Raw genomic sequence first — 12,837 nt, forward strand, 5'->3', positions numbered from 1 at the left:
GTTAAGGAAATCAAGAGAGGGAAGGGAAAAATGAAACTGTGCACGCACTTCCCTCCTGTGCTGTCTGCAAAACTAGCATGCAGTAGAGCACTTTGTGAATATTTAATATATCACTATGGTCTGAATGTTTGTGTCCCTCTGAAATTCCTATGTTGAAGTCCTAACCGCCAAGGTGATGGTTTCAGGTTGTAGAACCTTTGGTGATTGAGATTAGGGCCCTTATAGAAGAGACCCCAGAGAGCTAGTTCAGCTCTTCTGCCACAGGAGGGTACAGTAAAACCCCGGCTGTCTAGGAGGCTGGTCCTCGCCAGACATCTCATCTGCTCACACCTGGATTTGGGACATCCCGGTGAGAAAAAAATCAGTTTGTGGCCAGAATGGATGACAACGTATATGAACATGTTAGCATGGACAAACTAGTTGAATTAGAAAATTGACTCCTGAAACAAAAATGGTTTATAAATGGTTCCTGAAAGACTTTACAAGAAATGTATTGAAACAAGGTCTTTGGAATGTCATGCAGAATGACCTTCCTAAGAATGATTTTTATCCCTTTGGTGACTTTTTAAAGGTTAAAATTGTGCTACTAGGGAGGCTGAGGCAAGAGAATCGCTTGAGCCCAAGAGTTTGAGGGTGCTATGAGCTATGACGCTATGGCACCCTACAAAGGGTGACAAAGTGAGACTCTGTCTCAATGATAAAAAAAAAAGGTTAAACTTGCCCTTGATTTTATAGTGAGAAGAGAAACCATTGAAACTATCCAATCATAGGAAGCATGTAAGGATTTTTTTAAAAAATTGGAAATAGGCTGCGTGTGGTGGCTCATACCTGTAATCCTAGGGTTTTGTGAGCCCAGAAATTCAAGTCTGAGTAACATATCAAGACTCTGTCTCTACAAAAAGAAAAAAAAATACAAGAGTAGCCAGGTGTCATGGCATACACCTCTAATCCTAGGTACTTGGGAGGCTGAGGCAGGAGGATCACTTGTGCCCACGAGTTTGAGGTTGCTGTGAACTGTGAGTGTGATGGTGCCACTGCACTCTAGTTGGGGAGTAGAGTGAGACCCTGTCTTACATGCACACACACACGCACAGGAACAATAAATATAAAAGAACAGATGGAGAAATGGGGTACTCCTACCAAAATCTTTTTAAAGTTTGATATCTTAAGTGTATTTCATCACTCGTTTAGAGATTATTAACTACCTTGGAAGGCCAGAAAGAATTAAATCTCCCTCCTACTTATAGCCACTTAGAAGTGAGTACATTAGTGCAAACGTCTTTCAGTGGCCTAATACCTTGAAGAACTGGGAAAAGTATAGTTGGTACCTAGGCTTTTCTTCAGTTAGAGACTTCTTCACTTAAAAAATGTCAAAAAATGCTGTTTTAATTGGGCAGAACGTGACTGTAATAGCTTAGTCAAGCACAAAGGATGCTTTTTCCCCTGCCTCCCACAATATAACTTCCAAGGTAAGGTTGTGAGAGATCTAAAGTATTAGTACAATGTAAATTATAATTTTTAAAAATTAGAATTGTTGCTCTGACCAAGCTATAATAACATTACCAGAGTGTCAGTTGGATATATGGGAAATATTGATTTTTTAAAGTTTAAACGTATTTTGTGGGACAGTTAATTATAGTGAGTCCAATTAATACTGTGAAACATAATTTTATGATGCTGCAAAGCAGCATTACTTACTATAAACCAGTGGTTTTCAACCTTCCTAATGCCGTGGCCCTTTAATACAGTTCCTGTGGGTCACCACCCACAGGTTGAGAACCACTGCTATAAACAGACCTTGGGGCTGGTGAATTCATGCCCTGCATTTCTGTAGAGATGATGTAGGTATCTTCAGTCTGCTTCCTAGGTGATGAAATTTAGGAACAGACTCAGGATCCAAGGATTCTTGTTTCTGCTTCTCTCCCACCAGCCACTAGACTATCCTGCTGTTATTCATAGTAGTGGACAAAAACATAATGTTTAATTCTTAAGGTTGAGAAAGGGGAAATATCTTAGCAGTGGCTTTCTTGGGGGCATTTGCTGATTTTGAGATGGAATAGTTAAGACCATCTTAGTTGATTTCATTTTTCTTTTTCAAAAATCCAGTCCATTAAAAATGGCTCCTAGCATTATCCAGATGGGCAAAGAAGGGGAGATTTTTGCAAAATATTGAGGAAAAAGGAGAAGGCCCATTTATATTCAGGAAATTTTGAACTTGAAACTTTCATTTTCCTTGGTGGGCAGCCTCAGGAGCTCTTGTCACCTGTCCTGTGTGTGGATGTCCCTGTTCAGAGCCTGTTAGTTTAGTACAGTGCCTTGTGAGCCTTGTGCACAAGTTGACATTTTCTATTTTATTCTGCCTATGATGGAGGAGGTGGGTCACTGTGTCTCTGGAGGCTGTAAGGAAAAGCTGATACTGAGATGGGATTCACTGGAAAGCTAACCTGGATTGATACTTTGCTTCTGCTCGAGGAGTCCTGGCACACAGAATCAAGCATTCTCTCTGAATTGGCCTCCCCTCCTATAAGAAGATGCTGGTTAATCAGCAGACTGTAGGATGAAAGCCAGAGCGCCCTTTAGAAATGAAAGGCAGATTTTTTTTTTTTTCTGGCAGTAATTTTCAGATGAGCCAGTACCACAGGGCTTTTTTGTTTCATTTTTGCTTTTGGATCAGTTGGCTATCCAAATCATAAATAGGAAACAGTCCCTTGGTGTAACCCGTTGGTCTTTTTGTTCAATTAATAGTTGTGATGAGCTGCATTTGGCAGTCTTTCTGTAACTTCCTGAAAGGCAAGATGAGATTATTTCTGAAGAATAGACTTGGAATAATTTTCTGTCCTTTAAAATCAAAATTTAAAACTCTCCTTGGAAGAACTTTCCAAGAAGGAAAATTCTTCTTGAGGATCTGACATCTTCTAACACCAGAGTCTCCCAGAAGTAGCTGAATTCATGGGTGTTTTTCTTATAAAACATTTTTATTCATTTTTAAAAAGTAGTATGTGCTTTTATCAAGTACCTGGTGATGGACTTGTTGAGCTGCTGTGGTGCTGGAGTTCCTGATGGTGCTCAGTGTGCACCTTGCTGGATAGGCACTGCCAGGTTCATCCTTCAGCCCGGGTGTGAGACGGTGGCCCTTGACTGTCTGGATGTGATTGTGCAAACTCTGCTCTCCCTTCCCCTCCATACCAGGTTATAACATCTAACATGTTGTGTTGTTATTCTCTGGATTAATGAGTATGCTGGTGTTAACTTGGCATTCAGGATTCCTCACAGATTGGCTCTAAGCTCATCTTTAACCACATCTCCTAGTTTTAAGCCACGCAAGCACAGGTCTCCAGACAGTTGGTTCTTTATCAGCCTCTAAGCCAGACGTAGAGTTGAGCAAAGGGTTTGGCGGGGGAGGTGACTGAGATTACTCAGACATGCTCAAGCTGTGTTCTCAGACCTGGCCAAACATTAGGGGGACCTGTGAAACTCCTGAGGCTCTGGACACACCCCAAACTGATTAACTCGCTTGGGAATGGAATCCAGGTGGTTCCATTGAGTGGCCAAGACTGAGTCAGTCGCATGCTGGAGGCCTCTGTCCTCGCTGCAGAGAATGAAGTGCTATCGTCTGTCTGCTCTGATCTCTGTGCATTTTCATAACTTAAAAATTGCATCAGTTATCTGGTTGATACCAAATAGTGACATATACACTTGCTTTCTCTGTACTCTCTTAAATATTAGAGATATTTTTATAACAAGCCAGTGACCTCCCTTAAGTTCATGTGCAAATGTTTTTGGGACTTTTTCCTAACAATATTTCTTGTGTAAAGAGAGGTTTTTCTTTTTGTTTTGTTTTAAATTTAGATCCTTTTTCTTCTAACACTGTAGTTTTAAACTATTTTAGGCTGTGGATTTCTTTGAAAATCTGATGCAAACTGTAGACCATCTCCCCAGAAAAGTGCTTGTACAAACATAGGCTCCATCTTACATAGGGTCAGAGGGTGCTCTAGTCCCTCTTCTGTTCGTGAACCTGGGGACAACTCTATTTTGTGTTTATTCTTGGCTGACAGGTGGATATGTTAATTAGTCTGGTTTTATCATTTCACAATGTATACATCTATCAAAACATCACATTGCAACCCATAAATATATACATTTATTATTTTTCAATTAAAAATAAGACTACAAAAAGGAACCCTCTTCCCCAAAAGTATGAGTGGGGTCTGCCAACATCAGGACAGGGGCAAGAGGAGACGAGGACAGAGGACAGATAGAGGGCACCTGAGTTTCATCCCCTCCCATAACCTGTCTTGGGCAAGGTCTGGGTGAACTGCTGTGGTAATAGCTTAACTGGCCACTAGATGTCCCCACAACACCAGTTAGTTTTCTGGCTTTTGGCACTACTGTGCCTGAGCCCAAATTAAGACAGCAGAAAGCTCTGGGTGACTTCCAGTCAAGGACCTAATGCTGCCAAATGCCTGCAGGATTTATTTTATTTTTTGATACAAAGAAGAACAAGGGTGGATAAAGGTACATTCATTATAAATGAATGGAAAGGTGTAGAAAGGTGAGCAAGGTGTAGGTTAAGTGAGCAGCGAGCCCTGATCCTGGTGTTTCCCTCTCTCCTGGAGTGAGACTTTCTTGGAAAGAGTTTTTCTGTTTCTGGGAGAAGGGATGTTGGCTGAATGCACATATTAGGTCTTGAAAACAGCAAGTTTTAATATTCTCACGTAACTCGCTTTACTGATACTCCATAATCCATTTCAAACCTACTATGACTATCCTTTAAGTAAAAAATGTGAAAATGGTGCACTATTATTCAACATTAGAGCATTTTTCTTTATTGATATGTATTTTTTTTTTTTTTATGTTCTTACAATTCATCCAGGTCTGTCACCACAGCAGGCAACAGCTCACTTTGTTTTATGGCCACACATTGTACCCCTGGCCTCAGTCAAATCTTTTATAAATGCACATATTTTGGCAAGAAAGTATGTGTCATAAACCTGTCCTCACTGGCTTAAAAACATTTGTGTCACTGTATCCTTCAACATTAAAAAAATGTAATAGCCTTGCATTTTTTATTAAAAAATGAATATGGGGTCTCAGTGTGTGATGTATCTTGTACCCTCAATGAATCCCCAATTAAAAAAATAAAAATAAAAAATGAATATAATGGGTAGTACCCTAAATAAATTCTTTAGGGTAATACCAATAAATCAAAAGACCTAGATAGAACGTCAACCAATTCTGTTTGGTAGTATTGACGACTGAATGTAAAATTAGTTCATTTCATTTTTTTTTTTTTTTATTCCTAGACTTTAAAAAGTATCTTTAGAATTAAATAAGCTTGGCAGGAAAGTAAGCATTGTCCACTTGCTCCAAATGTTCTGAATGTTCTCTGAGTGAGGCACTGTTGATATAACCTAAGTCATAGAAATGGGTCCCTCGGGAGGAAATGACTTGGTGTGTTTAATATAGGTTTCCTGCTAAGCCTCAACCCAGGGAAGTCCTATTGGTTTTGGGAAGTGAGCAGCAGTTCTGAGTTGTAAAAAGGACAGAAAACAAAGTGGGAAGGTGAGACTCTTTCAGTCTTAGAATTCCTATTGGGACTAGAATGCCATCCCTCATGGGAAATATTCTCTCGGAAATGCTGCCACATGAGACCTAGGGATATAAGACTTGTGTGATACTTGCTGGGTAGACTGGGCCACAGGGCCTACTTTTTTTAGTTTCAGATTAATATGGGGGTACTAACAATTTGGTTACGGTGTTTGCACTTGTTAGGTAAGGTCCCTGTTGTAGTTGTGTCCCGCACCCAGGAGGTATGCTGTATACCCTGACATTGTGCCTGCCCATCAGGTGGGAGCGCCCTCATCCCCCTCCCTCCATCCCTCCCCCCAACTTGAATTAAATTGAGTTGTTCTTGGGTGGGTGTGTACTGGTTTGTCCACTGAGGGCCTGCTTCTTAAGGTTGCTGATGTTTTTGTCTCTTGCAGGTGCACAGCTTTAAGGGCTACTGGGAAAAACTGAACTCCAACCTAGAATACGTTAAGTACACCAAGCCACATTTACGCTATAACAACAGTGTGGTCAGGAGGGAATGGCACAACTTGATCTCTGAAGAGGTGTGTGTGGGTCAGTGAGAACAGAGCAAGCAGCCAAAGCATGCTGGCGCGGTGTCCGTAGCACCCTTCCCAGTGGCTGGGCAACTTTTCATTGACGTCTGCAGACAGGGGTGCTTCTATGATTGGTTCTCCTGAGGAGGAAACTGGGATACAGAGAGCTTAAGGGATGCACAGTACATTCAGAGTAGAAGGACAATTAATATCTGTGTTCTTGGGTTACTTGTATAGTTAAAAATCTATTTACGAAAAAATCTAGGTGCTCCCAGATTAGGGGCTTCTAGGGGTTGGGGTAGTTGCAGGGAGGAGACTGGATGTGATTGACTATATGTGCAGGGCACAAGGGAGATCTCTAGGGTGATGGAACAGTTCTGTGTCTTAATTGTGGTGGAGCAAGTGATGAAATGACATGGAACTACACACACATTGTGCCAACGTCACTTTCCTGGTTTTGATATTGTATTATAGTTACCTGAGATATAAGGATCGGGGTAGACTGCATGAAGGGTACATGTTGTTGCGTATAGTTGGGTGTTGTATATAGCGTATGGCTGACTTGCAGCTTCCTATGAATCTGTAATTGTTTCAGATAAAATGTTTCTTACAAAAATTTTTAAAATCTAGGTGTTCTGATTACCTGGAAAGTATATTTCTTCTTTTTGAAGCTCTTACCTATATTGCATTATATCCTTGATGTGAAAAAAGTCATGCACAAAACCTTCCATACTCCTGACATGTTCTCGCTCTTAGAAAACAGGAAAAAGAAGATCCACGGCATATGTGAGGAATATTCTTGACAATGCAATAAAGTAAGTAAAATCCAAGGTTATTGTATCTATAAGATAGGTAACTTTTACAATTTCTTTGCCGGCTCCCTTTCATGGAAGTAGCTTGCTTTTGTTGCATATCCTCAGCAAAATGATACTGTCAGCTTCTTGAAGGCAGGCTCGGGGGCCCTACCCTGGAGTGTGAGGCTAGAAATTCCAGAGGGAAAATCTTACGTCTTAAACCCTATAGACTTGCAACCTGGGGGTGGATGATTTACACTAGGCTGATTAAAGAAAAGTTTTAGTAGATTAGGGGAGCTTGCTCTTATTTTGAAACCCTATTATCTGGAGAGATGAGTCATCTTGGATTGCGAAAAGTATAGGCCCCGTTCCAACCTCTGCTCTATTTTCTGTCCCCATGATTCCCAATAACTGAGAGTTTCAATTGTTCTAAATCATTGCCATTGTTGGCAATGATTGTTTTGGGATTTTATAATTGCCTAATGTGGTTTTCACTACATTGACTAAAGTTTTTGAGGTTTTCAGCAGTTTCTGTGGCGGTTTTTGATGGGTTTTTAAAGGAGAATATCTTTGTATGGTGTAGTGGCTTTAATTTTCTCTAAATAATACTGTATGACTCACAGGGTTCATTTCTTCGTAGGGTGATTTCTAACTTAGAAACGAGGAATTCGGGTAAGAAAAAACCCTATAATAAAGCCTTCTGGATTTCAGCTGGGGTTTTCTCTGCACTGCTGTTCTTCCTTCCACTGTGGGGTGGCGGGAAAATCGCTTCGGGGAGTGTGATGGAGGCGGCACCATTTACTATCTTCCCGTCAGAGGGGCCACACAGCTCTTTACATGTCTGTCTTGGCATTAGAAACCGCAGGGACAGCTGCTGAATGTGCTTTTGCTGTTGGAGGCCCTGGGTATTGGTCTTCTGGTTTTCATTATTTGTCATGGTATAGTTGATCTCACTAACTAACGTGCCTCTGCTGTACCCAAAGGACGCACTTGGCCAATTCCCTCTGCTTGGTGCTGCTTTGCCTCTAGCTGTCTGCCGCATGCACCTGCCAATTTGGTTAAAACTTGGGTACACACTGGGCTTAGGTCCTAGGGGGTACAAAGGTGAGGAGCCTCCAGGTAAGCAGTAAGCAGTGTGGTTCTTCGGGAAGAGCATGGGCTCAGGAGCCAGGACTTACATTCCAGTGCTGCCTCGTGTTAACCGTGTGCTCCCAGGCACGTCATTTATCCATTTAGTGTTTTGTCCTTCTCAGGGGCAGGGACGGAGAGCGTGGGAGCAAAAGAGGTAAAGCAGTTAGCAGCACCTAGCACAGCGCTAGTGCACGTGGCGCCCGAGGCGGCTGCTTTCTCCCTGGTGTGTGAGGGAGAGACAGCAGCGCACTGTTTCTCATACAAGCCACAGGTATGAGGACTCCCCCGGTGCAGGAGGTGAGGGGCTAGGTCAGGAGTGGGGATGGTTGGGGGAGGGAGCGAGGTGGGAAGAGGCTTCCCAGAAGGGTGACATCTGCGTTAAGTCTTAACAAACAAGGGGGACTTAGCCAGGTGGAAAGGGAAATGCTGAGTACATTCCGGTCCAAGCGTTTCTGTAGTTGTCGTGGGAACACTTTCATACCTCATCAAGTTCAGCCGTCATTAACATGCTGCTGTTTCATACCCCACTCCCATTTTATGGGCTTGGATGTTGTAGGTACATGTTGAGTGACCCTAATGGAAATTATTTCATACAGTGTGTCCCCAGCTGTGCACACAGCCCAGTGAACTGTGACCTTGTCATCAGCCCAGGCGGACAGAGCCGGGCTCACTGAAAACCCGGGAGGGACCTGCCTGTGTTCCAGGGTCTGTTCCCCTTCTTGCATTGGCAGAGGTTCTGCCTTATGGGGCCTGTTGCTGATCATTTGCCACGCTCTCCCCTCCCGCCTTGCTGGTAGGGCTGCTCCTGTCCCCTGTGTCGGGACTGTGTGCATCCTGTTACTAGTCGCTTTCTCTTTACGCCTTCAGGAAACTCCTTTCCTTCCTTGCACGGGCTTTGCTTGTACTAGTTCGGCATGAAGAATGCCGTCACTACCTGAAACAGAATACTCAGGGCTGCTGGGCTCACGTTTTGAATTGTTTTATCCTAATCACGAGGACTGTGTAGATCCAGGTAGGATTTATCCCTGGGGGTCAAGAGGCAGCTGTGCCCTCCTGAGGGGGAGTTGTTGGCCCACTGAGCAGGGCAGATCTGCCCTCTTGCCCGGCACTGGGCTCAGGTTTGCTGGGAGGCAGAACAGAGCACAAAGGTGGTTTCAGAGGAGCACCAGACCAGGTCTTCTGGTGAGCCTGGTGACCTGCCCTCTGTCTTGCTAGTGCACTGCAAATCGTGGTGGAGAAAGTGCCTTTGCTCTAATCTTACATGTCGCTTTCCCATCTTATTGTAGCCATTTTTTTCAGTCTGGTGACTTGTGCAATTAGTATTATTTACCAAAGTAACTGACTTGTCCCTTTAGCTCAATTACTCCCAAAGTCCCTGGACTATGGGGGGGTCATACAGTCCTTCCCCCAAACCCTATCCTTCAGTTTATGGCCCTCATATGGTTAAGAGAGGGCTCACTTCCTCTGTCTCCAGTGGAGCAGGGGTTCTTAGTTAGTGGTGAGTTTTTGTGTTGAAGAATAATCAAGACAAGAGCCTAGCGGTACTGGGGAATATTCCTGCTTTCTCGCTCTTTCCCTCTGTCTGTTTCGCAGAGCCGTCTGCATACCACCTGAGGGACAGGTTCAGCCTCTAGGACGGGGCTATACTCAGCTAATGAAAACTATTCACCCTGTCAGGGAAGTGTTATGTTTTCCCATTGACTCGGGGAGGGGCAACCCAGGCTGATTCTTCTTTCTTCTAACCCATTTCATGAAAACAATTCAGAGTTTGACTGTTGCTCTATTTCATTTCAGAGCCAAGATTAACACCCCTCTTGCAGGAGGAAGATAACCACCAGAGGCTGCTGATAGGGCTGGTAAGTGGTTTGTGGGCTCCTTAGGTGCCAAAAAACAATGGGCCCAAGAAGAGGGGAGAGGCCGGACTGTACTTCCTACTTCCCACCATGACCTTGCTCCCACTCATTCTTTCAACAAATAGTCACTGTCGGCCCCGCCTGTCCAGTGTAAGCAACACATACGTGACTTCCACCCTCTTGGAATGCGTCACTGATCACACATTGATCAGTCACACCAATAAAATATAATTACAAACCTGATAAGAAACATGTAATGGTGAGAGTTTTAAAAAGGAAAGAGCAGTGTCTTTGTGGCATTTGTATTTGGGGTTTTAAATGCAACAGAATAAAGAATTCTTTCTCAAGAAGTCCTATTAGTAGGATTATCAAAGAACTATAAAGGAAAATAAATTAATTAAAGGGCAGAATCGATAAATCTAAAATATCTTATACCTTTTTAAAACTTTGTGGACTTAATAATGGAATAATCTGTTACTTTAGGTAACAGATTTTACTTTAAAATAGCAAATTTAAAAAATAAGAGAAATATGTATAAATCCATGTTACACCATTAAAAGGTCTAGTTAAACAAATAGTTTTCCTGGCAAATATAAATTTCCAACTTTGATCCAAAAAGAAACATGTAGGAAAGCTTAAAAGTAAATAACTATAAAATAATTTGAAAAAGTGTCAAAGATTATCTCCAAAGAAGGCCCCAACTTATTTAATGAGTTAGTTCCTTCAAACTTAGGGTCCAGATCATTCCCATGCTGTATAAAGTATTTTTTGAAACAGGATAGAAAGCTTCTCAATCAGCCTAGAGCCTGTAGCACAGTGGTTATGGTGCCGGCCATACACACCAAGGGTGGCAGGTTTGAAGCTGGTCCGGGCCAGCTAAAGGGCAACGGTAACAACTGCAACAAAACATAGCCAGGCATTGTGGCGGGTGCCTGTAGTGCCAGTTACCTGGGAGGCTGAAGCAAGAGAATCACTTGAGCCCAAGAGTTTGAGGTTGCTGTGAGCTATGACACCATGGCATTCTACCAAGGGCAACAAAGTGAGACTCTGTCTCAAAAAAAAAAGTTTTTCAATCACTTAAAAAAGTCAGCATAGCCTTAAAATAAAAATGTGATAATCATCACTTTTATTTATGAATGTGGATACCACAAGCCTATTTAAAATACTTTCCAATGGCATATTGAAAATACCACATGGACCAGTGGGATTCTCTCCAGGAAGGCTTTATATTAGGAAATATAACAACATAACTTATCATTTCACAAAGGCTCTATGAGGAGGCACCAGAATGAATGTTAGAGTACCTTTACACGTCAAAGGCTGTGTTGAGTGTCTCTGGCCATTGTACAGAGGATTTTACCTGATAGATTTCCTCTTTACTCCTGCCTCTGTCCTTGCAAACACTCAAAACTGTTGTCCCGTGTGTAGAGTTGGTCCTGCTAATTCCCCAGGATCCAGCAGTGGTAGATCAATCCTTGGGTCGATCCCAAAGCCTTTGGCCTTTAAGTTGGCAACTTAGGATTCTTATCAGGGGTCAGACTCTCAGTTACTCACTGGGTTGTGGGTAAATCACAAGTAGTCCCCCCTCGAGGAAAGTGTTGGGGGCCCCTCGTTTATACTCACCAGAGAAATACTGAGAGTTACACATTTCTGCTGGTAGAATCTTCAGATCCAATATTTTTCACATTGGTAAGGAATGTTACTAAATGGATCTAATTCAAACCAGTTGCAGGTGTGAGTAGGTAGGTTGCAACTTATCTAATGCACAATTCTGTTTTCAGATGGTGTCTGAGTTACAAGACCATCTTTTGAGACACCTACAGGGTATAGAAAAGAAGAAAATTGAACAGATGGTACTGAGCTACATTTCAAAACTGGTTAGTTTTGCTTTTTGTACACACACACACACACACACACACACACATACACACACTGTATATAATTCCCAGAACATGTTTTAGTGAACCCACTTGTGTTTTTCAGATTAGGTTTTTGGAAATCTCCCATTCTTAAGCCACTGTATTTGGTGCTATAGATCCAGGAAAGAGTAATAAGAACCACAGACAAAGAGAACTTGATTTTGACTGTGGCTTATTGCCCTCCTTTCAAATAGTAATTATACACTCAGGGAAGCATAGGACAATGAATTTAGTGGGGTTGCCAAATGTTGACATCTCTTCTTGGCAATTCTCAGAGCCTTATTTAAGAGTACATGGAGGTTTATGTGCAGACATGAGAGAACTTGAACTTCAATTCTTAATTAGTTCTAATAGCCTGTCTAGGCCAGATTATGGCTTAATTGTATAAATACCTCTGATGTGACTGGAAGTCCTTACCTGCTAGTGAGTTGTTCAATTGTGTGATCCATATTAATAACACCACTGCACAAGTAAACTGAAGCTACATGACTAGGTTGAATTTTAAGGCTGTCTTGAGTCTTCCAGAAAGCATATAGAGTTGAGTCCTGATCCTGAGTAGAATCTAGAAAGAATATCTGACACACTTAAAAAAAAAAAACAGTTGCATAGAGAAAGAACACTCCATTATTTCTCCAAGTTTGGGCAAGACCAGTATGTAGACAAGCTAGGGTATGAACATACATTTTTGCATTGTATTCTGAAAAATGACATTTATTAGATATAACTTGATTTAATATCTTCATGTTTGATTCTAAAGTTTTGTGCCTTTATTGCAGTCATTAGTGTCTGTTTTTAAATAATACATTTGAATCTCTATAGTAAATTTGAATTTCATAGTTTTTAATATATTAGGAAAGTCTGGTATTCTCTTATGCCAGTATGTATAATCAGGGCATTGAATCTTTCTTAAATTTTCTTCTCATTAGAACTGTACTAAGAGCTCACTTTGTGAATGTGGCACTGATCCTCCCCATGTTGATATTAACTTGCTTTCTTTTTTTTTTTCAACTCCTAACACAAACTACTTAACACACCA

At 41.9% G+C, this 12,837-nt stretch overlaps 1 protein-coding gene across 6 annotated transcripts in view; it reads left to right on the forward strand.

Annotated features, from left to right (window-relative positions):
* Positions 1-12,837, forward strand: part of GSAP (gamma-secretase activating protein) — a 102,422-nt gene that overhangs the window by 78,866 nt on the left and 10,719 nt on the right. For all 6 annotated transcript variants that reach the window (XR_008372932.1, XM_053553890.1, XM_053553888.1 and 3 more), the window contains 5 exons: positions 5,985-6,113; positions 6,861-6,919; positions 7,539-7,570; positions 9,824-9,885; positions 11,664-11,759. Coding sequence is in view for 5 of the 6 variants with exons in the window: in XM_053553890.1 (XP_053409865.1) it covers positions 5,985-6,113; positions 6,861-6,919; positions 7,539-7,570; positions 9,824-9,885; positions 11,664-11,759 (378 nt within the window). In the remaining variant the exon portion in view is untranslated. The remainder of the gene's footprint in view (positions 1-5,984; positions 6,114-6,860; positions 6,920-7,538; positions 7,571-9,823; positions 9,886-11,663; positions 11,760-12,837) is intronic.

Source organism: Nycticebus coucang, chromosome 11 (genome assembly GCF_027406575.1).
Source record: "Nycticebus coucang isolate mNycCou1 chromosome 11, mNycCou1.pri, whole genome shotgun sequence".
In the NCBI taxonomy this organism is placed as follows: domain Eukaryota; kingdom Metazoa; phylum Chordata; class Mammalia; order Primates; family Lorisidae; genus Nycticebus; species Nycticebus coucang.